The 24,266-nt window shown below is 37.0% G+C and overlaps 2 protein-coding genes across 3 annotated transcripts in view; one reads left to right on the forward strand and one right to left on the reverse strand.

Annotated features, from left to right (window-relative positions):
- IQGAP2 (IQ motif containing GTPase activating protein 2) overlaps positions 1-24,266 on the forward strand; it is a 188,708-nt gene that overhangs the window by 116,120 nt on the left and 48,322 nt on the right. Inside the window, exons 8-16 of one of the 2 annotated variants that reach the window (XM_070743205.1) lie at positions 209-387; positions 2,162-2,249; positions 2,758-2,921; positions 3,330-3,417; positions 4,828-4,991; positions 6,714-6,874; positions 7,053-7,177; positions 7,974-8,137; positions 20,100-20,190. In XM_070743205.1, coding sequence (XP_070599306.1) covers positions 209-387; positions 2,162-2,249; positions 2,758-2,921; positions 3,330-3,417; positions 4,828-4,991; positions 6,714-6,874; positions 7,053-7,177; positions 7,974-8,137; positions 20,100-20,190 — 1,224 coding nt within the window. The remainder of the gene's footprint in view (positions 1-208; positions 388-2,161; positions 2,250-2,757; positions 2,922-3,329; positions 3,418-4,827; positions 4,992-6,713; positions 6,875-7,052; positions 7,178-7,973; positions 8,138-20,099; positions 20,191-24,266) is intronic. The other variant, XM_070743206.1, reaches the window with a different exon arrangement.
- F2RL2 (coagulation factor II thrombin receptor like 2) lies at positions 9,336-14,524 on the reverse strand. The gene is made up of 2 exons (XM_070743210.1): positions 14,316-14,524; positions 9,336-11,553 (listed from the first exon to the last, which is right to left on the reverse strand). Exons 1-2 carry the CDS (start codon positions 14,377-14,379, stop codon positions 10,454-10,456), a joined length of 1,164 nt encoding a protein of 387 aa, XP_070599311.1. The 5' UTR covers positions 14,380-14,524; the 3' UTR covers positions 9,336-10,453.

The raw sequence follows: 24,266 nt of genomic DNA on the forward strand, positions 1-24,266 counted from the left end.
CGGATTTTAATGCTTGTGAGCATGTCTTTGCATTCTCTTTTTGCTCGCTTTCTGTAGTGATGGAAACCATTCTGGTTAAATAGAAATTTTGCAGAAACCAAATTGTAAAAGTATGATAGTTAGTAACAAAGATTTTGGAAATTTTAATTCACTGAGGCTTTTATCTTTAAATATTGAATTATTATTCTGGTTTATTCTTCTTCTTTAGTGCATGCTGCAGTCATTGCAATTAATGAAGCTATTGAGAAAGGAATTGCAGATCAAACCATCAAAACGTTGCAAAATCCTAATGCCATGTTAGTAAATGTGGGTGATAATTTTGCTCAGGAATATCAGAAGGAACTTTCTGGAGCAAAAAAGAAAAAAGAAGAGAATGCAAGACTTAAGGTGAAGAAATAAATTATTATTATGATTGGACACACAAGGAATTTGCCTTTGATGCATATGTTCTCAGTGTACATAAAAGAAAATATTAACTATATGATGTGAAAGTGAGTTGTCACATAACACCAGTTTTAATTTATATATGGTTGTTTTAAATATTCATGCTTGTAAAACTTAAAATGTCAAATTTATCAATGCTAGCCCATATAGTTTTGCATATAAACCAAGTTTGTTTTATTTGTATGCCATGCAATCACCCAAAAGATCAATCTTATCATGTATTAATATATCAATAAAAAGGGGGAAATATATAAATATACAAACATATATACACAAATATATTAAAAACAATCAAAATGAAAAATATAAATTTAAATTTAAATCAACATTTCCCAAAATCAGGAAGCAGACCTGCTGATAGGTCCATTCCTGGGGTGAGGTGAGATGAAAAGAAATAATGGCGTGGCCTCAAAAAGTGATTGGAAGGAGAAAAGCATCAGCTAATTTAGTTTGGTTCCTTTTTTCCTCTCTAGGAACACATAATTTTAATGCAAATGGGGGAGGGTGTTACAAAAATGTCTTAGATCAGTGGTTCTCAACTTGGGTGTCGGGACCCTCTGGGAGTCGAACAATCATTCCACAGGGGTTGCCTAAGCCCATGGGAAAAGACAAATTTCCCATAGTGTTAGGAATTAAAGCTTCTATTCTGGTGCCTTGGAATATATTTTTACAATCTGACCAATCAAGCGTTTACAGTGGCGGGGAGTCCCCTCTGTCCTTCCTGTTAATCAGCTTAAAGCTCTGTTGGGAAAATTGACGCTAGACTTATGGTTGGGGGTGGTCACAACATGGGGAATTAAATTGATTTAAATTTAAATGGGGTTGCGGCATTAGAAAGGTTGAGAACCACTGACTTAGATAGAAGTTTTATGTCTTTCCTATTTACATGATTATAAAAGAGAGGAGGGGAATCAAAATCAGGCTTATAAGATTTTATTACTGTATAGCCAATCTAAATGAAGTTACAATTCGGAAGGTCTATTTCTTATTCTGATTCCCAGGTAGACCTGGTAGAGCTGATACCTATTAAGATGAGATTAAGTAACCAACTTTATTTTTCCAGACTTGGAAAATTTACCAATTCTACTATGCCAAAAGTGTAATGAGAATTAAGAAATACAATATAGACAGTTCAATTTATATTTCAATTTGGTTCAACATAGAAAATTTAAAATATTAGAATTGCATTACAAAGATAATATTAGTTTAAAGACCTGAATATATCTTTAGATCAGTGTTTCCCAACCATGGCAACTTGAAGATATCTGGACTTCAACTCCCAGAATTCTGGGAGTTGAAGTCCAAATATCTTCAAGTTGCCAAGGTTGGGAAACCCTGTTTTTGATGATATAGTATTCTTTGAATGCATCACTAATCGCTATGTAAAGAATTACTTTATTCTACATGGGGAAGAAATAGCCAAAAAAAAAAAATATTCATGGAGGAAAGATAGTTACCTTAGATTTGTTTTGGTTTTTTTGAATCATAGATACATGTTCACTTTCTGTTTATAAAGTGACTATGGATATAGCGAAAAGACTCAGAAATATTATGACTTGTGTTTGAGAAGTAATTATTTGTTTCTAAATTCAGTTGAAAGATACATTTTGTGTGTTACATGCTTTTGTATGTGGGTTTTCCTCCTGTATATGTGCAAACCCCTTTTTAAAATCAGGAATACCTCTATCCTTTCTGTAATTGTAATTGTTCCTTCTAGAGTGACTCAATTTTGGAAGAGGAAAGAGATGTATATGAAGAATTGCTTACGCAAGCTGAAATCCAGGGAAACATCAATAAGGTCAACCGTGAGTATTCTTCCCTCTTATGAAAACATTGATTCCTGGCATACCCAGAAAAAGTGGTTGGAAAAAGTGGAAAATACCAGTGTGTATTATCTTCTCATAGTTCATTGAAATCTAAAACTGGCATAGATTATGATTTCATCAGTAATGTGTCATTCTTTCAGAGATACTTTGCTGTTATATACTAGTACTAATCCTGGATAAGGACGTTCTTCTTTGCCCTTTTGCATTCTCAATAACAGTAGAAACATTATGATTCTAGCCTGCTTTAACCTCTAATTCTCTCCTCTTCTGCCAGCTGCAAAGTTCTGTAAATTTTGACCCCTCTTACATGTTGCATTTTAGTGCTGGATTTAAGAAATGTCTATTCAGAAGTGTCCTTGCATGCTTGTCCAAAAGGATTTGATGCAAGTTCTCTTAAATAACTGCATGTATCAAAAGGCTAAAAGAGAGAGAGAGAGAAAAAACCTTTATAATATTTTGCTTTCTGTAAGCATTGTTTTCCTTTCAGTTCACATAGCTTTAGCCCAAGTGAATGAGGCTATTGACATGCAAGATGAAGTGGCACTAATGGCAGGCTTGAACAACCCAGCTCTGAGCCTGCTTGAAGTTCTGCTGCAAAATTCCTCCTGGTACCTAGCACGGTTATTTGATACTAAAGAGCAGAGAACACAGGTAACTGATTATAACGTGCTAGAGTGACACCGAAATCGCTTAACTTTAAAGTGTGATTTCAGTCTTGATCCTTTGGCCTTCTTACAAATAGAAGAGAGAGGTTTTCAAAATATTTTCTATATAACATTGCATAATTTACTCTTAATTTAACTTGGAAACATAATACTGTATATAAATGTTGTATATAAACAGAAAAAAAATTAATTTGAAAAATGTGGAAATTATCTGTTCTAAGGAATATTTCTGACTATTTGCTTTATGAAAAGACACCATATTTTTAAAAAACAGCCTATTATTGATGTCCCTAAAATTGATATACACCTAGTAGTTTTGAATATTATTGTATTGATTACTTATTTGCCTTTTAATTAAAATACAGTAAGAAATGTTTCCCCCCTAATCTGTTAGATAGCAGGGGTTCCAATTATCCTCGACAAAAATGAGATACAGAATGAAGTTAGTGTTGCCAATGAGGAATCACACTCTCACAAATTTAGTGAGTAACTTGTTAATTTTCACTTACAACTTCACCTCATGGTAAAAATAAGATTTAGCAGTTCTAATGATAAAATACGAGTCCAGTTATATTTTATCTAAGCTAGTTCCATAGTGCTTTTTGTCATTTTTGCTTTGTTGCCGCATTGCTTTCCTTATTTGGTTCAGTAGTTTATCCCCCCCCCCCAAACTATTGTGTTCTTAATCCAGTTCAATTACTGGGTTAATTACACTTTCTCACATATTAGATAGAATTTACTTACTCAGTCTCAGTTACTTTGCATTTATTAAGTTGGTGTTGCAACAAATAGAATTTTGAAAGTATGGCATGCTTCTATGACATATTACTTAAAAGTGAATATGTGTAATTTATTGTTGAAGTTCTTTTCCTTGGAACACTATTTTTAATAAGAGGGTTCTAAATTTGCTGTTGCCTTTCTGTCAATTGCTCTTTGCTTCTTGAGATATTAGAGCTTTTCTTTTGGTTTGAGCTCACTTTTCATTTCATGCTTTCTTTGGTTTAATTTAAGAGCAATTATATTCTCCATAACATTTGAGTTGAATTCATGAATATAATCATTTTTGGTTGTTGATATGCATCAGTTGATTTATCGATCCAAATTAGATAGAGTTTTTATTAGCATATCTATATTTTGTTCCATTATTTGAAACACTAAATGAAAATATTAGTTATATAAAAGAAACCATTAATTTTATTAAGTGTTGTCCTTCAGTTTAAGTAGGTAATTATTTTACATGTAGTGGGTTATCCAGTAGGGCCTTATATATTTTGAGTAGTCAAAGCACATGTCCAGGTGCACTTGCTGGATATAATTTCCCATTTACTTCAGCATCTACCTGTCTGTGAACCTATCAGAAAATTAATTGTATTTGCTGATTTTAATATAATATGTGAAGCAAAGTGTTTTAAAGGCTACCATTTTATTTTGAAGAGAAAACAAATTTCTACTCTTTATAGTAATTCAGCCCTTGCATACAAATTAATATTGAGTCAGTCACTTGTCTTATTTCCTCAATCTTTGATTATGTTAAATTTAAAAAGAAGTACTAGATTATACTTCTTACATTTAAAATAACCAATGGTCAAGGAAATAAAATTATTTTAATTAAATTACCGTAGTTGATTAAAAACCTATCAAATTAAATTGCCAAATATAAAGTAGTATAAGCTTGCATGATTATGAGCACCTTTTGTTGAAATATTTTTTAGTTGGTTTTTTCCCCCTTTTGGTAGTTTTCAGCAGATTTCTATGGCATAATTAGCTTTTTTAAAAAGGCAACAATTTTCTTCTTTTATATCATTAGAAATACCACATTTACAATCTGTATAGCAGTATGTAATGGAATAGGGTTAACTGGATTTTTGGATATTTCTTTTTTTTGACACTAGAACTTATTGCAGTTGACAATATTAACAATGCAATTCGTAACTGTGACTCAAACATGACAATTGTTGCTTTAATGAAACCTGAAGCCCAGTTACCTGAAGTTTATCGTTCTGCTGCCTCTGTCTATCAGACCGAACTCTTTAATCTTCAGCAACAGAATGCTATGGTAAGATGAAATCTATTTGAATGTGTCTCCAAAGCCAGCTAATTGGAAAATAGATATACTAAAATATCTATAATTTCTTCTATGACTTTTAAACATGCATGGAAAGACCTTTATCAATTCTTGGTTGTCAATGTGTTTGCACAAATGCATATTCAATATTGTAGAAGTAAGAGATAAGAAAAAAAATACTAGATTTTTAAAATGTGTACATTTGATTTTAAAGTCATATGTAGTGCTAATTTAATAATTTTGTTCTTGAACTAGGCTTTATCTTTGAACTAGTTTTATCTTTGATCAAAACTAGCAAGCTAATTTTGCTGCTAGTTTTAACATACCAAAATTTTCTTCCATTTAGGATGGACTTAGCATCCCTGATAGTTTAGTTCTTGGTCATCCTGACCCACTTCAGAAAATCCTTTCTTTGCTATTAATAATTGGTTAGCAATGTTTTCCAAATGGCGAGATTTTGTCTGGCCTGTTTCTATTTTAGATTTTGCTCCTTGAGTTTATTAGTGAGTCAGCAGTTGTTCTGTATTTGAACAATTTAGTTATTGCGACTAGGAGCCAATATGTGCTTTTGAAGCGGTTATTGCAACAAGATCAATTTTCCTAATTTTACTGTCAAAATTAGAACAGAGAAGAAGAAAAGAAAAAACAATTTTTAAAAAATGATGAGATTTATTTATTTATTAGATTTCTATGTTGCCCTTCTCGAGCATTATACAGCATTATAAATGTAACAATATGTAAGAAATCTAAATTACTATTAAAGGATTATACAAATTACTTTAAAAAATATTAAAAACCCCATATACAGTTATATGCATTCATCCAATTCAATCATACATAGAATTGGCCAGAGACAATCTCATCACTCACGGTCGCCATGCCCACCGGCAGAGATAGATCTTCAGGGCTTTACGAAAAACCAGGAGGGAGGGGCCAGTACGTATCTCCGGAGGGCTGAGGCCGCCACAGAGAAGACTCTTCCCCTGGGCCCCGCCGGCCGACATTGTCTGGCCGACAGGACCTGGAGAAGGCTGACTCTGTGGGACCTAACTGACCGCTGGGATACATGAGGCAGAAGATGGTCCTGAAGATAATCTGGATGAAGATGGAGCAGGAGTCTCCAACCTTGGCAACTTTATGACTTGTGGACTTCAAGCTTGCTGAAGGATTCTGGGAGTTGAAGTCCACAAGTCTTAAAGTTGCCAAGGTTGGAGACCCTTAATATGGAATGTTGAAAAAAAGACAGCATGGAGAGAAGCAAAGAAAGAGAGTAAAATGCCTATAAAAGCATTTGCTTTGTTCATTCCTGTGTTGTTAATAAAATCAAAAATGAAATAACATTAAAATTAAAATATGTCATTCAGAAAAATATGCAAGCTAATAATTGTATTTTCAGATAGTTAAGGTTGGGCTTTCTTAATTTTTTAAAAGAATATCAATTTTGAGTAAGCAAAACTTGTTATCTACTGTGTGCTGTGAATGAAAATAATTCTTAAATTCTTTATTTACATCAGTTAAAACGTTTGTAAAATTATATGTGTTTACATTTCTAAGATGAAATTGAAAGCTTGCACATTATTTTGTAAAAATGCAGTTGGCTTAATAGAAGTATTACTTTAATATTGGTATTGGATTTTTCACGGTTAAACCATAACTCATTTTTTACATACTGAAAGCTTTATTTTTCTTGCTGATCTGAATATATTTCTACAGAAATACTTAGCTCATGATGAACTGTCTATTGCTGTTGAAATGCTCTCAGCTGTTGTGCTGTTAAATCAGGCTTTGGAAAATAAGAATATAGAGACAATAAAAGTACATCTCAGCAACCCATCCATTGGCTTTAACAATGTCGAGGAAGAGAACTTGCAACGGTAAAAATATTAATCACAGATGTATTTCTGTGACTTATTTGTCACTAATATTTTAAGAGTATATCTATAATTATACAAATGGTGCTTTACTGTGTGGAATTGTTCATTAAACTATGATAATCTTTCAGCTAATCTAACTCTAGGTTACAGTACAATAAAACAAATTGTTTCTTTACAGTTATGCTGACGCCTTACAGTCTATTAAATTAGAGGCTTTGTCTCAAGGACAACAGTATTTAAGTTGGAATGACATCCAAAACTGCATTGATATGGTTAATACACAAATTCAAGAAGAAAATGATAGTAAGTATTCTGGTCCATTTAACTCTTTGTTCATACATTTTAATAATAAAACACCGATCAGTATATAATATATGTTATATAGCATTAATTTATTTACAATATCCAGTTCATTTAAAAAACTATCCAGAATTGTGAGATTGCAAACGATAACAAAAACTGGTCAATCAGAAACTATATGTTAAATGTTTTGTGTGTGTTGGCTGAAAAAAATATCCTCCCTTTGTTTATTGAATATAGGAAAGATCACTTCCACTTCAAACCCATGTAAAAACAGTTTGGAGATAATTCAACTATAGTGGCAAACTGTTGAATTAATGGTAGACTTCCTATGCTTCAAATAGATTTAAACAGATCTTTATATATCTGTAAAAACAAGAAGCCTTGAGCATCTTTGTTCCAAAAATAGCATGAAGTTAATATATTGAAGACAGCCATGCAAGTGTTAATCTAGTTTTTATTATTAGAATCAAGCAGATAATTTATAACTTTTCTGTAGATATTTGGAGAGTTAGATCAAAATAAATGAGTTTCAAAATGATCTTCCTCCAGTTATAGTTTACTCATTTATATTTTCATATTGCTGTCCAATTAAGTACTAAGTAATTTTGATATGCTTCTTTCAACCAGTCATTCTTAAATAAAAGTATATTTTTGTGTATTTTAAAAATATAATAATTAAAAGCTGAAACATAAATTTGGAATTACAGTATTAGTTTAAACCACTTTGAATATTGATACATAACTACAGTTACATTTCTTTAATCTAATAGTATATTAACTATACACCTTTTTTCAGAAATTTTGGCAGTAGGTCTTATTAATGAAGCTATTGGTCGAGGAGATCCAATAAGAACAGTAGAAACTCTGCTGTTACCCACAGCAAAATTACAGAATATAAAAGAAGTAAATGCCTGTCATTATCAAGCAGTTTTGAATGATGCAAAAACACGCAAATGTCAGGTATAATTTTCAGTACTTTCCCCCCATTTTGTCACACGTTTTGGTAATTCCTATATATATGCATTTCAATAATTTATTACAATATGCTGATGACATCTCTGGAAAATATAAATCCCCTAAAACCCTTCTCTCTCAAAATGTAGACAAATCATTTTGTTTCTGCATGTTCTGTGGAGTTTTGGGATGCTAGGAAATTATGATTTGTCCACCGCTTGACATTTTCATTAATCTAATTGTCTTCTCTGCTATACATTGTTTAAATACTATAATACCAGTAACATACTTTTAATGAAATTCTTAGGATTGGATTTTTAACAATCTGCACAATGGATTTTGGGTTACTAACAAATTCCTTGCATCTTTGTGGATGTTACATTGTATAACAGAAAAATGCTTAGATTAAGGTTGTAATGCGAGATTGGGCAGTTTGTAATCTCAACCCATGCCTATCTAGATAATCAGAAAATAATCAAATACTATTGTGAAATCATGAAACCTGTTGCACACTTATGAAAGGTAGCTATCCTATCTGCAGTCTGATGATGCCAAAGTATAGTCACTATCATTTTTAAAAGTTTCTTAACTACAGGGATGTGCTACTGTAGGACCAGAGCAAAAACTAATTTTTATTTCATTACATTTAAATTTAACTAAAATATAGTTAATATGTTACATGCACAATAGTTTTTTCCCCCTCATTTCTCATTAAGATTATAATTTGATTTCACCTATGGAGAGTGTCAGTCAAATCATGATTGTCACATAACAGATAGATTAGTCTGAACTAATTCTTCCATTTCCTCACCCCCACCCCAACATCTATCCAGAACTTATAAAACCTCTTGGATGAGAAGTGAAACATCTTTTTCTTTCTCAAGGGGAAAAAACATAGTCCAGTTGCCTTCTTTAAAAGCACCTATGAGACAATTTGGTATCTACAGTATTTCAGCTAATATTTGGGGGTATACAGTGTTCCCTCGATTTTTGCGGGGGATACGTTCCGAGACCGCCCGCGAAAGTCGCATTTCCGCGAAGTAGAGATGCGGAAGTAAATACACCATTTTTAGCTATGAACGGTATCACAAGCCATCCCTTAACACTTTAAACCCCTAAATTACCATTTCCCATTCCCTTAACAACCATTTACTCACCATTATTACTGGTACTCACCATTGAATAAGACACTTAGTGATCCTGATATTTATAAACATAATTATTTATTAACAATAATAATTTTTTTTGCGATAACAACGCTGATTGCCCGAGATTTCGGCCAATCTGCAATGTCAGACTAAAGTTTGGCGATGATGTATGATGTCATCGGGCGGGAAAAACCATAGTATAGGGAAAAAAAGCGAAGTATTTTTTAATTAATATTTTTTGAACAACTGTGGTATAGGCTATTTGCGAAGTTCGAAGCCGTGAAAATTGAGGGAACACTGTATTCAAAACATTTAAAAGCCACACCCCATTCTAGGGCTTAGATTATGCACAACCCTGGTTTATTATGTTTGTCATTGTCTAGCTGCTATTATGTCAAGCAGTACATGCAATCTTCCAGTTTAGCAATGCAATTTGGGAAATGCCCATAAACCAGGAACAGGCTTACTTGAAGGCTGTACAAATCATTTAGAAGTCTGATTTTCTTGTGACAGGCTGCCTCAAACTTACCACTTCTGAAAGAATTTGGGGACTTGGTCCTATATCCTTCAGGGCTTAGTGCAACTGGACTAAAAGAATAACAGAGTTGAAGAGATGTTGAAGGTCATCTAGTCTAACCCCCTGTGATATATAAAGGCCTTCCACTGGGACTCAGAACATGAAAGGCTCTTAAAGCTTTCACCTTCCAAATGTTTGTGCTTAAATGAAGTATGTGTGAGGGTGTGTATTACTACCTTCTTGATTTTTTTAAGGATTAAATATTAAGTTGGTCAACAAGTTGAAGATTTGTTAATTAATCTGATAATAGCATTCGAATTTAGCTAAGTAATCATTAAAACTAAACATTAAAGTAATTTTTTGAGATTTCTTAGAAATAGAACATTGCTTAAATTTAAAGAATCACTCATTGCTGTAGAAAAAGTCCAGGCTTATTTATTTTTTGTTGTTAATTATTAAGATATGCTACAACCAAAGCATGATCAAACCAAACTAAAAGTGTAACTTTTAACCCTGTGAATGATTTTTTCCCCAATGTTATAAATATGAAAAGCTTTAAATATTTACATTTAATTTGATGTTTGACATTATAAAAACATTTAACATTGTAAAGAACATAGCATCTGTAACTTTTTCAACTATCACAGGAGAGACGTGTCATGTTTTTTCTTCCTGAGCTATTTTAACCATAGTGAGATAGGTCTTGGTGTTGTCATTGACTTTGGACATCAGGAAATAAAGGAAAGGATCAAGACAGCTATTCAAGCTGCTTAGACATAAAGTCATCAGATAAAAAAAATATAAATTATCTTTAGAACTGTAGTAATAATTCAGATGATGAGCAATCAATATAACATTGCTGGGAGTATAACAAATAGCAAAAATGCTGAGGATAAGAAGACTGACTTTGATGTACCAGAACCACTTTTGTTCATAAGCCTTGAGTGTTTGAATAATGGAAATGTAACAAAAAATAACAATGCAAAGTGGAAGCATAAATCCAAATACTGCAAGGATGATAAAGTAGTAGCGTTGGAAAGGGAGCATAGTTTCACAAACATTAAAAACATCATGGCAGGTAATGATATTTAGCTGGTCCAGATGATAGCTTTGTTTCATAATTATCAAAGGCAACATGTATAAAAAAACAACCGTCCAAATCACACCACAAGTTAAAGTAGCTAAGAACTTTTTGGGTAGAGTCCTGAAGGTAAATGGGTGAACAATGGCCATGTAACGGCTGATGCTGATACCAGTGAGCAGCAGGGTGGAGCAGTACGTATTTCCATAGAAGACCGCAGTCATGATTCGACACATTGCTTCTCCGAATATCCAGTTATTGCCATTTAGATGGTATGCAATTCTGAATGGCAGCATTATACAGAAAAGGAAATCTGAAATAGCCAAATTTGTGTAGAATATGGCAGTACGGACTGATCTGATTCTGAAAAACAGCATCCACAGTGTTACGACATTGGCTGGTACTCCTATTAAGACAACAGCTATGTAAATAGCTGGTAACATCTTCCTACTCAGTGAGCTATTAAGGTACTCCTTGGTGATGTTGTTTACTTTCAATGATGTGATGTTGGATATTTCCCTAGGACACTTCTCCTTTTTGTGATTGGCCTTTGTCGGTCCATCTTGGGGGGAAATAGGTATTGGTTCATACATGCCTTGCGGAGTGCCGTAGAAAGTCTTAATGGGGAGTGATTTATCATGTTGGAAGTTCAGGCTGCTGTTGCCACGCTTGTTTTCTAAAAATTGGAGGAGAAATGAAAATGTAAACTCTACAACAGAAATAAGCAGTGATATTTCAAAATTTCTTCCTCATGAAGCAGATTTATTCCACAAGTATTAACAAGAGAGGGACATTTTAAAGTTAGTTTAACAAAGAGAATAGAGGAGTGGAAAATAACTTTATAAAATAAGCTTTGTTTATTCTGCATTATTGGTGTTATATAGCTAAAACAAAAAGCTTTATTTGTAGTTATAGAATAGAATAGAATAGAATTTTTATTGGCCAAGTGTGATTGGACACACAAGGAATTTGTCTTGGTGCATATGCTCTCAACGTACATAAAATAAAATATACATTTGTCAAGAATCATGTGGTACAACACTTAATGATTGTCATAAGGGTCAAATAAGCAATGAAGAAGCAATATTAATAAAAATCTTAGGATATGCGCAACAAGTTACAGTCATACAGTCAACATAGGAGGAAATGGGTGAAAGGAATGATGAGAAAAACTAGTAGAATAGAAGTGCAGATTTAGTAGAAAGTCTGACAGTGTTGAGGGAATTATTTGTTTAGTAGAGTGATGGCGTTCGGGGAAAAACTGTTCTTGTGTCTAGTTGTCTTGGTGTGCAGTGCTCTGTAGCGACGTTTTGAGGGTAGGAGTGGAAACAATTTGTGTCCAGGATGTGAGGGGTCAGTAAATATAAGCAACAAATTAAAAATAAATAGTGATTGGTACTGTCTTTAAAGTGGATTTTACAGCAACAGTCTGCTAATATAAGTAACAGGTTGGGACACCCAGGAAAGGTACTAAAGGGGTGAAGAGGAAGTAGAAATGAAGGGAGAGGAGTGAGAGGTAGAGAGAGAAAGAGACAAAGAAGAAAGAGAGAGAGAGAGGTTTAGGAGGAGTGGGAAAGGAAGTAGGAGGAGGAAAGGAGGAAGGGGTGTGTGCAAGAAAGAGTAATTAAAGAGGCAGGCTGCTGTTTAACAATTTTTTAAAAAATTAAATAGGGGTCTATGAATAAAGAGCAAAAATGTACAATTATGAACTTTGTGTGATGTATGTAATACTGGAAGGTATATGCATGTTGAATCTATTTGTGAAGGTGGAGAAAAAAAACTTTTGAAAAAAATTAGTTTTGTTTAGGATTACAACATTAGATTATTCAAGTGATGTTTAAGATGATCGGAAATTTTACTCTTTACATCAGGTCATGATTTATACTAATCAACTGTAATACAGCAAGTATAAGTAACCTGCTGCAGTTCAGAAAGCTTATGCCTTTTTGTAAAATCTGTTAATTTGAAATTGATGGGACCATTGGACAGTCTGTCTATCTACCTACCTATTATGTATAGCAAAAAAGAGCAACCTACAGCTCTCAGCCAGGTTTCAAAAGTTCTTGTCAAGACCTTGCAGCCACAGATAAAAGTTATTTGCCCGTTGTTTACGTCTGCTAGTCTTGAATGGGAGGAGTAAATAACTCATAATGGAAAAGAAAGACATTGAAAGGTGGGGGAGAGTGGAGAATGAGAATGGGCTCCCTAAAGGTCCTGCAGTTGTCAGTGGATTAAAGATAGTCCTCGATTTACGGCCACAATTGAGCCCAAAATTTCTGTTGCTAAGTAAGATAGTTGTTAAGAGAATTTTACCCCATTATAGGATTTGGAACATTCGTTAGGTGAAGCTATTAAGTTAGTAACATGGTTGTTAAGTGAATCTGGCTTTCTCATTGACTTTGCTTGTTAGGCGTTTGCCCAAAAAATGATCACATGTCTTCAGGACACTGCAAACATCATAACCAGGGGTGGGCTACTGCCCGGACGAGGGGGAACGCAATAGGGTAGTAAAAATGGAGCTCCACCCCAAAGCGCACCCAATTTGCACTGAAAGATGTTGAAATAAAATGCAAGGCGTCCTCCATAAGCAATGCCCACAGTGTGGTAGTAAAAAATTTGGTAACCCTTCCCTGATCATAACTATGATTCAATTGCCAAACATCTGAATTTCGATCATATGATCATGATGCTGCTGCAATGGTTGTAAGTGTGAAAAACAGTCATAAGTCACTTCTTTCAGTGCTGTTGTAACTTTGAACAGTCACTGAATGAACTATTGTAAGTTGAGGACTATCTGTATTTCTTTATAAGAAAGAAAGATTATCCACCCCTGGGTAATAAGAGTTCTTCTCGAACGGATGTAAGTATTTTATAAAAAAATCCCATTTAGAACTAGAATAGCTGAATAAATAGCTTAAAAACAAATTGTATGTTTTTCTTTCTTTCTGAGAATATTTTCTTTTAAGTGATTGCTAACCCATGTGTAATGGGGCATATCACTAAATGATAATGCAATATTTTCTACACTGCTAAAAAAAAATAAAGGGAACACTTAAAGAACACAATATAACTCCAAGTAAATCAAACTTCTGTGAAATCAAACTGTCTACTTAGGAAGCAATACTGACTGACAATCAATTTCACATGCTGTTGTGCACATTCAACTTTCTACAGAACAAAGTATTCAATGAGAATATTTCATTCATTCAGATCTAGGATGTGTTCTTTGAGTGTTCCCTTTATTTTTTTGAGCAGTACATTGTAGTTCCATTAATGAAAAAAAAAGCCATTAATTTAAAAGGGAAATCCGTCTGATTTGAGATCTTATTTAATAAACTGTTTGAGCCTGAGTAACTTGTTTTCTCTCAGTAGCACATTTAACTAGTAACAAAATAAAAAGGGACAAACTACTGACACACAAAAACATAGATATCCTACCTTTCTGGCACAAACAGGAGGATAGATAGAACAATCCGGTTGTCAATAGGAGCCAAGTTTTCATTGTAGCAGTGATCAATTCTTAATTTTCTACAATAGGCATTTTAACTTGTAGAGTCTTGCTTAATCCCCATTTTAGTGAAAACAGCTCAGGGCATTAGATCTATTTACTGAACCCATCCTCTGTAGTAATTTGGCAGAAAATAGCTGATTTGTCTGTTTTCTTGTAGTGAGAAGGGTATGATGCATCAGAATGCGGAAGTAGGTGTGACTGCTTAAACTTCCAATCAACACAGAACAAGAATTAACTCTTGAAGTGCTCTTAGTAAAGAGTGAAATAATTATTTTGTACAAATAATGACTGAATTTAAAAACATTTGTTTACATGTTACACAGTGTCTCCTTTTCATTGGAACATAGAATTACCAGACATGAAGGGCAAAAACATACAAAACCTTCTGTTCTCTTTTAGTAGAGAAGGTTTGGTAGGGAAGGTTTGCCTATTTGCCGATGACTCTAAAGTGTGCAATAGGGTTGATATTCCTGGAGGCATCTGTAATATGGTAAATGATTTAGCTTTACTAGATAAATGGACAAAGCAATGGAAACTGCAGTTTAATGTTTCCAAATGTAAAATAATGCACTTGGGGGGAAAGGAATCCTCAATCTGAGTATTGTATTGGCAGTTCTGTGTTAGCAAATACTTCAAAAGAAAAGGATTTAGGGGTAGTGATTTCTGACAGTCTCAAAATGGGTGAACAGTGAAGTCAGGCGGTAGAGAAAGCAAGTAGGATGCTTGGCTGCATAGCTAGAGGTATAACAAGCAGGAAGAGGGAGATTATGATCCCGCTATATAGAATGCTGGTGAGACCACATTTGGAATACTGTGTTCAGTTCTGGAGACCTCACCTACAAAAAGATATTGACAAAATTGAACGGGTCCAAAGACGGGCTACAAGAATGGTGGAAGGTCTTAAGCATAAAACGTATCAGGAAAGACTTAATGAACTCAATCTGTATAGTCTGGAGCAGTGATTTTCAACCTTTTTTGAGCCGCGGCACACTTTTTACATTTACAAAATCCTGGGGCACACCACCAACCAAAATGACACAAATCTAATAAATAAATAAATAAATACATACATACATACATACATACATACATACATACATACATACATACATACATAAATAACCCCCTCATATATATAATCCCATGTAACATCCCCTTATAAATACAGTCAATCATCAACCATCCCTCCTGAAATTTATACCGCTGTCTCATTTATGGGTACTTCTCCTGTCTTTCCCCCTTTTCTCTCTCATGTTTCTCATTTCTCTCTCTTCCTCCCTTTTTCCCTCATTCCTTCTCCCTTTCACTTCTCCTCTTTTTCCATCCCTGTCTCTCTCCCCCCCTTATGTGTGTGTATGTATACACACTCCAACCATTTCCAAAACCAGGTGAGGGCTGGGGTTTAATTCTCTTTTATTCTTTTCAAAAACAGGTGAGGGCTGGGGTTTTTTTCTTATTATTTGGGTGCTTTTTACCATATGCTTCAAGAATCACCCCTCTCTCTCTCTTTTGTTTCTCTCTCCTCTCATTCTCTGCCTCAATCATTTTCTCATTTCTCCTCCCCTTTTTGTTCTCATTTCTCTCTCTCTCTCCTTTCCTCTTCCTGTCTCTCTTGCTATCTTTTTTTCTCTCTCTCTCTTGCTTTCTTTCAGTATCTCTTGCTATCTCTTTTTCTCTCTTGCTTTTCTTCTCTCGTGCTTTTTGTTCTTTCTCTCTCTCTGTTGCTCTCTCTCATTCTCTTATTTTCTCTCTCTCTCTCTTTTCTTTCTCTCTCTCTTAGTCTCTCTCTCTCTTGTTCTCTCTTATTTTCTTTCTCTCTCTTTCATGCTTTCTCTCTCTTGTTCTTTCTCACTCTCTGTCTCTCTGTTGCTCTCTCTCGTTCTCTCTCTTCCTTTCTTCTCTGTGGAGGCCAGCGAAGGTTTCCCTTAGTTTGAATGTTCCGAGCAAGCAGCCCCTTTACTGACAGCCCGGGACGGGACTGTGAGAGGGGTGGGTGTTCCCACAGCGCTTGGAGTGGCTAGCGGCCGGATCGCCAGCGGCGCTGCAGCCACCGCTGTGGAAGAAGCCGCACCCCAAAAAAGCCGGAGGGAAGGATCGGGCGGGCGGGGACAGCCACAAGTGGAAGCCTCAGCCCTGGAGCCCCCTCGCGCCCATGGCTTCTCGTCGATGCCTCTGCCTGCCCGATCCGCTGGAGTGCTAATAGCAGCAGCGGGCAGGAGCCCCCCCCCTATTCCCGCCGCCGCCACCGCTATTAGCACTCCCGCGGATCGGGCAGGCAGAGGCATCGATGAGAAGCCATGGGTGCGAGGGGGCTCCAGGGCTGAGGCTTCCACTTGCAGGCCCCCCCCCTATTCCCGCCGCCACCGCTATTAGCACTCCCGATGCCATTGCCACCGTGGGGAGGCAGGGGCAGCCGCGGCTCCCTTTACTCCTACTGCCGCACCTCCCTGCCCCTGCCTCCCCACGGTGCCTCCGGCCAAACGCGCCTCTGGCTTCTCCGCCCTGCCCCATTGCCCGCCCACTCTCCTCCACCGCCGCCTCCTGCCTTGGGGCGAGGAGTCCGGGACTGTGTGACTTTGCGCCATGAAGAGAAAACGGCAGCAGGGAAAAGTCGGCCGTTTTCTCTTCATGGCGCAAAGCCACAGTCCCGGACTCCCGGCCAAACGCGCCCCTGGCTTCTCCCCCCTGCCCCATTGCCCGCCCGATCCGCCCACTCTCCTCCGCCGCCTCTCGCCGCGGCACACCTGACGGTGTGTCGCGGCACACCAGTGTGCCGCGGCACACCGGTTGGGAAACGCTGGTCTGGAGGACAGAAGGAAAAGGGGGGACATGATCGAAACATTTAAATATATTAAAGGGTTAAATAAGGTCCAGGAGGGAAGTGTTTTTAATAGGAAAGTGAACACAAGAACAAGGGGACACAATCTGAAGTTAGTTGGGGGAAAGATCAAAAGCAACATGAGAAAATATTATTTTACTGAAAGAGTAGTAGATCCTTGGAACAAACTTCCAGCAGACGTGGTAGATAAATCCACAGTAACTGAATTTAAACATGCCTGGGATAAACATATATCCATCCTAAGATAAAATACAGAAAATAGTATAAGGGCAGACTAGATGGACCATGAGGTCTTTTTCTGCCGTCAGTCTTCTATGTTTCTATGTTTCTAGTAGTTGACTGGATTTTTACAGTCCAGATTTGGTAACCCTATTTGGTAACCCTAACTTACAACTGGAAAGAGAAGTCACAGCTAGAGTCACGTAACAATATCTAGCAAGCAGACAATACATTTAAACAAAATTTTATAGTCTGGGAGAATGAATTCAAATGGATTGTATACATAATCCATAATTTCATAGCATTTTAAACTTGTTCTTGGCCCAAGGGAGGAACAGACTATTAAAAGAGGATGCCTGCTTCTTTGAACTCTAGATGAATCCATTGGTCACATCCTTAGCCATGGAGTTGTACTCCAGTCTAGGAGCTGGTATATATAAAATATTCTCTGAATCATCCCTAGGAAGCTAAAATATGAAAATAACTGTAAAAGAAAGAGATATAACTGGTCTACTTCTGTCTTTGTAAACTGTAAAATAAAGAGATATAATTGGAGACTTCTGTCTTTGGACCAAATTTGCCTTAATTTTGGAGTCGTTACCTCAATTTTCTGTGGGCTTGTTCTGCCTTTCATTTTCATACTCCTTGCTTAATTCCTTGTGCTGTTTTTATCAGGGCTGAATGTAGCTACTTTACTTTACTTCAAAAATGGGGGATCCTTAGTGCTTTCTGAGCTTGGTGGGTTTTTTTGCAGATGTTTCATTACCTAATTCGTAGCACCAATGATTTTATCTAGTTTGGGTAATGAAACCCCTTTAAGGAACCAAGATTTATTTATTGTTAGAGTTGAAAGGGACCATGGAGGCCAACCCTATAGCACACCAGTCAAGTGGCAGTTCAATCTTATCTTAAAAATGTCCAGAGTGTTGGAATTCACAACGTCCGCTGGTAGGTTGTTCCATTGGTTGATCGTTCTGACCGTCAGGAAGTTCCTCCTTATCTCCATGATGAATCTCTCCTTAGTCAGCTTCCAGCCGTTGTTCCTCGTCCGGCCCTCTGGTGCCCTGGAGAATAAAGTGATCCCCTCCTCTCTGTGACATCCCCTCGTATACTTGTAGACTGCTATCATGTCCGCTCTGGCCCTCCTTTTCTCTAGGCTATCCATGCCCAGTTCCCTCAGTCTCTCTTTGTAAGTCTTGGTTTCCAGTCTCTTAATCATCTTGGTTGCTCAGAGACTACCAAGATCAGAGATTACCAAGGACCCCTTGTTTCAACCCTGGGCTACAAATATTATTTATTGGTCCTTTCAAGAATCCTGAAGCTACAAACTAACTTTTCTTCTGGTACTTGATTCAGCTTAATGTATATGTCCTTCTGATGTTTTTCGCTAAATACATTTTAAATACGCGTGCCTGCTGTTTTAATTAATATAGCAGCAAACAATCCATGTTTTATGTAAGTTCAAATATGTAAGTAGAAAATTAGAATGATAAAAACTGAATATAACTCTCAATTATGGTTTTAAGAACAAAGTATTAACACATCAGACTAATGCATCTTATCTGATACGGTAATGATAGTGTGACTTACTTGAACTGAAAGCATAGACATTGTTCTTGAAATTCTGTACAGTAAAGATAATTCAAAGTAAGCTGTGTTGCAAATAAATAGGTATTCTGGGAAAGAAAGGGAGAGAAGGACTCCCTTTTCAATTAGTCCTTATCAGGCCTTTAATTTATTGAAGGTTTTTTAAAAAGCTGCTGCTTATGATGTATACAAAAAAAGAAAACAATACATACAAAACAAAAAGAACAACAAAAAGAAAACACACACACACACACACACATAAATAACTACAGCATCTTACAACTCTGCATACTTAAACCAGAAAGAGAAAAAACATCACAGTTCTATTATATCTTCCTTTCATACATCAATACTCATTGTTTAACTTATGCAGTTATACGTATCATTTTCTTTGTGTACTTCAAAAATTTAACGTCTCATTCATCATAGTAATAATAATAGTGGTAGTAATATATCCCCAAAACAATGCCGATTATCTCCTTCCTTCACTTCTTATTGCTCAATCTTTTCTCCAATATATTACCATTGTCTATAAATTCTCATTTAATAATAATAATAATAGTAATAATAATTTATTGGATTCGTATGCCGCCCCTCTCCACAGACTCGGGGCGGCTAACAACAATAATAAACACAACATGTACAATCCAATAATAAAAACAACTAAAAACCCCTATTATAAAACCAAACATACACACAAACATACCATGCATAACTTGTAATGGCCTAGGGGGAACAGCTATCTCAACTCCCCCATGCCTGGCGGTATAAATGAGTCTTGAGTAGTTTACAAAAGACAGGGAGGGTGGGGGCAGTTCTAATCTCCAGGGGGAGTTGGTTCCAGAGGGCCGGGGCCACCACAGAGAAGGCTCTTCCCCTGGGGCCTGCCAAACGACATTGTTTAGTCGACGGGACCCGGAGAAGGCCAACTCTGTGGGACCTTAGATAAGATAAATTCATATTAGTAGCCCATTTTTAGAACAGCTTAATAATCATGGTATATTTTGATTGACCAAGTTAAGTTTTCACACATTGTAATGTTTAATTTTATCTTTGTTTTAACCAGGAATCTCATGATAATTCATCCATGCTTTGGCTAGATGAAATACAGAAAGGAATTGATGATGCTAACAGAAACTTGGAAGAGGCATCAAAATGTGAGAACTCATTTGAATCATTATATTTAGCCCTACTTCTTTTGCAGTCACTACTAGATTTATAATTGACTCCAGCATGCATTCTCATGTTAATCTTCTGTCTTGGAACATGTTGTATATGCATATTGACTATATGAAAGAATAGTACTTAATGTGCAACATCTTGCAACAGATGTGAGCTTCTAAAATTATTTCACAATTTCACTTCAATGACCTCCTGAATTTCAGAATGGTGCAATCAGTGACTTAGTCAGTCATTGTGGTTATATACGCCCTATAAGCTATATGTGGTTTTCAGAACGTATGTGGAAAGATCATTTTTCATTTTAAACTTAAGGACTTCTCATAGACATCAATTTGGCCACTTTAGGAACAGGAGTCTGGATCAACTGAGTGATTATTATTTCAAGGCTGTAAAAATCCAGATAAATATCAGATAGATGAGAACAAAAAGATACAGAAAACTTTTCTTTTTTGCTGCTATGTAGTTGGTCTTCAGGATTTTGAAGTCCAGATTTGATAACCCTGAGCAAATGGATCTTTAGAAAACAGAATTAAATAGATAAAAGGGAACTAAAATTGGTCTTTAAGGTTGGTATATTGCTGATCAATTGAGAGCTGAACAAAATCAAAGGTTTTGCTGGGAACCTGCTGAGTATGTAAAGATGTATATCAGAGTTCTCTATTAAACAGGCAGATGCCTGTCATGGATCTTGCTCAACGTTAATTAAAATGCTTATTACACTTTGCATTGATATCACTCAGTTCATTACAATACTGCGTATATTGCAGGAAACTACCATTTATTTGTAAGTGATTAATTGATTATCTGATAAAAACATTTGGTATGATAATTCCAAGAAGCTTCATAAAATGGCTTTAAATCATTTGACAACATGAGAAATGCAAACTGTTCAGTGGTCTGCATCTGGGCTGCAAAAATCCAAATGATAATTTGATGGTGGCCAAAAGGTACAATTCTCTTATCTCTGCCTTGTCCCGGTGCTCGTCTAGATTGTTACAATCTAGATATTGAAGGCCTAGTATTGGGTACATTATGCATAGTTGGGAGAAAAAGACTAAGTAATTTGTATTTTTAAAATGTGGTGGTGGCAGATCCATGTTCCATGTCAGGGATGTTGGGGGATTGACCTCATTCATTCATTCATTCATTCATTAGATTTGTATGCCGCCCCTCTCCGAAGACTCGGGGCGGCTAACAACAATAAAGAAGACAATGTAACAAATCTAATATTAAAAACAATCTAAAAAACTCCAATTTAAGAGACCAATCATACAAACAAGCATACCATGTATAAATTCTATAAGCCTAGGGAGAAGGGAAAAATTTCAATTCCCCCATGCCTGACGACAGAGGTGGGTTTTAAGGAGCTTGCGAAAGGCAAGGAGGGTGGGGGCAATTCTGATATCTGGGGGGAGCTGGTTCCAGAGGGTCGGGGCCGCCACAGAGAAGGCTCTTCTCCTGGGACCTTGGGTGAGCATAGCCAGGATGGGCATGGGCATGGAGGGGAATCCATTGCCTCCTACAGAGGAAGGTGAGACCAGGGAAAGGGTCAAATCCTCGTCCTCTAGTGGAGCCTCGCCGTCCCTCTCAGGCCACGCTGAAGACCCTCAAATTGCAGCATAAGCTTTCCAGAGCCGTAAGCAGCAGAGGGCAAGCACACAGCTTGGCCCTTAAATTCCCAGAGCATTGGGACCACACAGCCCAGCCCAGCCCCACTTCCCCAATGGAGTGCTGGGCTGGGCTTACTTTCTCCTCGAGGATGCTATTGCAGTTCTTGCTCTCCTTGGCCAGGTTGCATGGGAGGGCAACATGGAGGGCAAAGAGTGTGGATCATAGGAAGGCCAACTCCCTTTCTATGCAAAGAGACCCAACCAAAGCATCCTCAGTGATAGAATGGGAGACCACCAGGAAAGGTCAGTAGGAGGAGACAAGGGAATGGCTAAAGAGCAGCAGGGCTGCTGGTGGCCAAGTGTTAAGGCAGGACTTTCCACAGACCCTCCCTCCCTCTCATTATAATCTTCCTTCCTTCTTTCCTTCTTTTTCCTTCCTTGCTCTCTTCCCATCTTCCCATCTTCTTCTTTGTCTTTCCCCTTTTCCTTCCTCCTTTCCTGCCCCTTCCTGGATGCTCAAATATAAAAAGGGAAACGTTTCTCAATGCCTCCTTGCCTTGTGATCAGATGCCAATTTTGCTAGTAGTTTGTTTTGCTAACACTGTGCCAGTGAAAATAGAGCTCTGTTTTTGGCCACAACAGCCTCCTGCAACCCTCTGCCAGTGAAAACAGAGCTTGGGGGGAAGACTGCACGGCCCCCATGAGCTCTGTTTTTGGTCACAACAGCCTCCCGCAGTCCTTTGCCAATGAAAATTGAGCCGGGGTGGTGGTGCGCATTCCCCCCGAGGTCCATTTTTAGTGGCAGAGGCATCACGGTTTGGACCTTTGCTGTTTCCAGGGCAGCCCCGCAGGCGAGATCTAAGCACCCCGTGTTCCGAATGTGGTCCTTGAGTTTAACCCCCCTGTTCTATTTATAAAAAGATGAAAGAGTGACATAATGGTAAGCAATAATGGTACAAATACTGTTTGTAATACCTCAAGGCAGCAAATTCCTCTGATTTTTGCTGAAAAATGAAGCGATGGACTTTGAAAGTAAATATTTATACTCTTTGGGAGCTTTGTTCCCAATGTTCCAAACCAAATACACTCTTAAGGTGTTACATTCCAGAATGTAAACAACCTGTAAATACTTTGTATCTCAACCTTTATGCAATCATATAAAATGGTTATCCGAAATTAATAGGATTTCTTGAGTTGGGGAGGAAAAAGAACCAATACCAAATGCAGCATTAAAAAATTTGAGTCTCTCAAGAGAAGCTCTTGATCTGAAGCAAGCAGTAGAGCCTTCTCAGTATCTCATACAAGCTCAGAACACAAGAATAAGGAATTTCAAGGTTCCAACTGCCCTCCCTCCCTCCTCTTGACAATTATTGCTTCACCGAGAAAACCAGCACATCTGGGAGGAATCTGGAGAGAATCCCTTATCTTGATTAATTCTCTTTCCAGTGTGTGTATTGGAATAATAAATACTGCTTTGTTACCTACATTCTGAAGGGAGTTCAAGAGAGGCTGTATACCATATGGTGCTTCTAAATGTGTAGATCAGAAATGTGAAACTTAAGGGCACAGGATTGCATGCAGCCACTTGAAAATCTTGGGTGTATTCCTCAGAACCTTTTCAATAGTTACCCTGAATTGTAATGTGTTACCTTGACAGAAGGGCAGAACAATTAAATACTTGGAAAGTAATTGCATTAATTGTATTTCATTATAATGTATATAAATGTAGCTTTTGTCACAGCTCATGTCTTTTCTTTGCATATCCCTAGTTTATACTATAAATTTGGCCAAAAAACATGTTTCTTTAGGGGTCAGTATTATCTACGGGTTCTTCCATGGTAATTTATCACCCAGATTTTTAGAGTGTTTAATAAATTTCTTTATTTATTTATTGGATTTGTATGCCGCCCCTCTCCATGGACTCGGGGCGGCTAACAACAGTGACAAAAAACAGAATGTAAAAAATCCAATACTACAAAAGCTAAAAACCCTTGTTATAAAACCAATCATACATACAAACATACCATGCATAAATTGTAGAAGCCTAGGGGGAAAGATTATCTTAATTCCCCCATGCCTGACGGCAGAGGTGGGTTTTGACGAGCTTACGAAAGGCAAGGAGGGTGGGGGCTATTCTAATCTCTGGGGGGAGTTGGTTCCAGAGGGCCGGGGCTGCCACAGAGAAGGCTCTTCCCCTGGGCCCCGCCAACCGACATTGTTTAGTTGACAGGACCCGGAGAAGGCCCACTCTGTGGGACCTAACTGGTCACTGGGATTCGTGCAGCAGAAGGCGGTCCCTGAGATAATCTGGCCCGGTGCCATGAAGGGCTTTATAGGTCATAACCAACACTTTGAATTGTGACCGGAAACTGATCGGCAACCAATGCAGACTGCGGAGTGTTGGTGTGACATGGGCATATTTAGAGAAGCCCATGATTGCT

Source organism: Erythrolamprus reginae, chromosome 2, assembly GCF_031021105.1.
Source record: "Erythrolamprus reginae isolate rEryReg1 chromosome 2, rEryReg1.hap1, whole genome shotgun sequence".
In the NCBI taxonomy this organism is placed as follows: Eukaryota; Metazoa; Chordata; class Lepidosauria; order Squamata; family Dipsadidae; genus Erythrolamprus; species Erythrolamprus reginae.

Coding starts and splice junctions, on each gene's coding strand:
- F2RL2 (XM_070743210.1), bottom strand. CDS start 14,379: ATGAAAACTTGGCTCCTATTGACAACCGGATTGTTCTATCTATCCTCC. Junction 11,554..14,315: donor CTCCTGTTTGTGCCAGAAAG/GTAGGATATCTA, acceptor TCCAATTTTTAG/AAAACAAGCGTGGCAACAGC.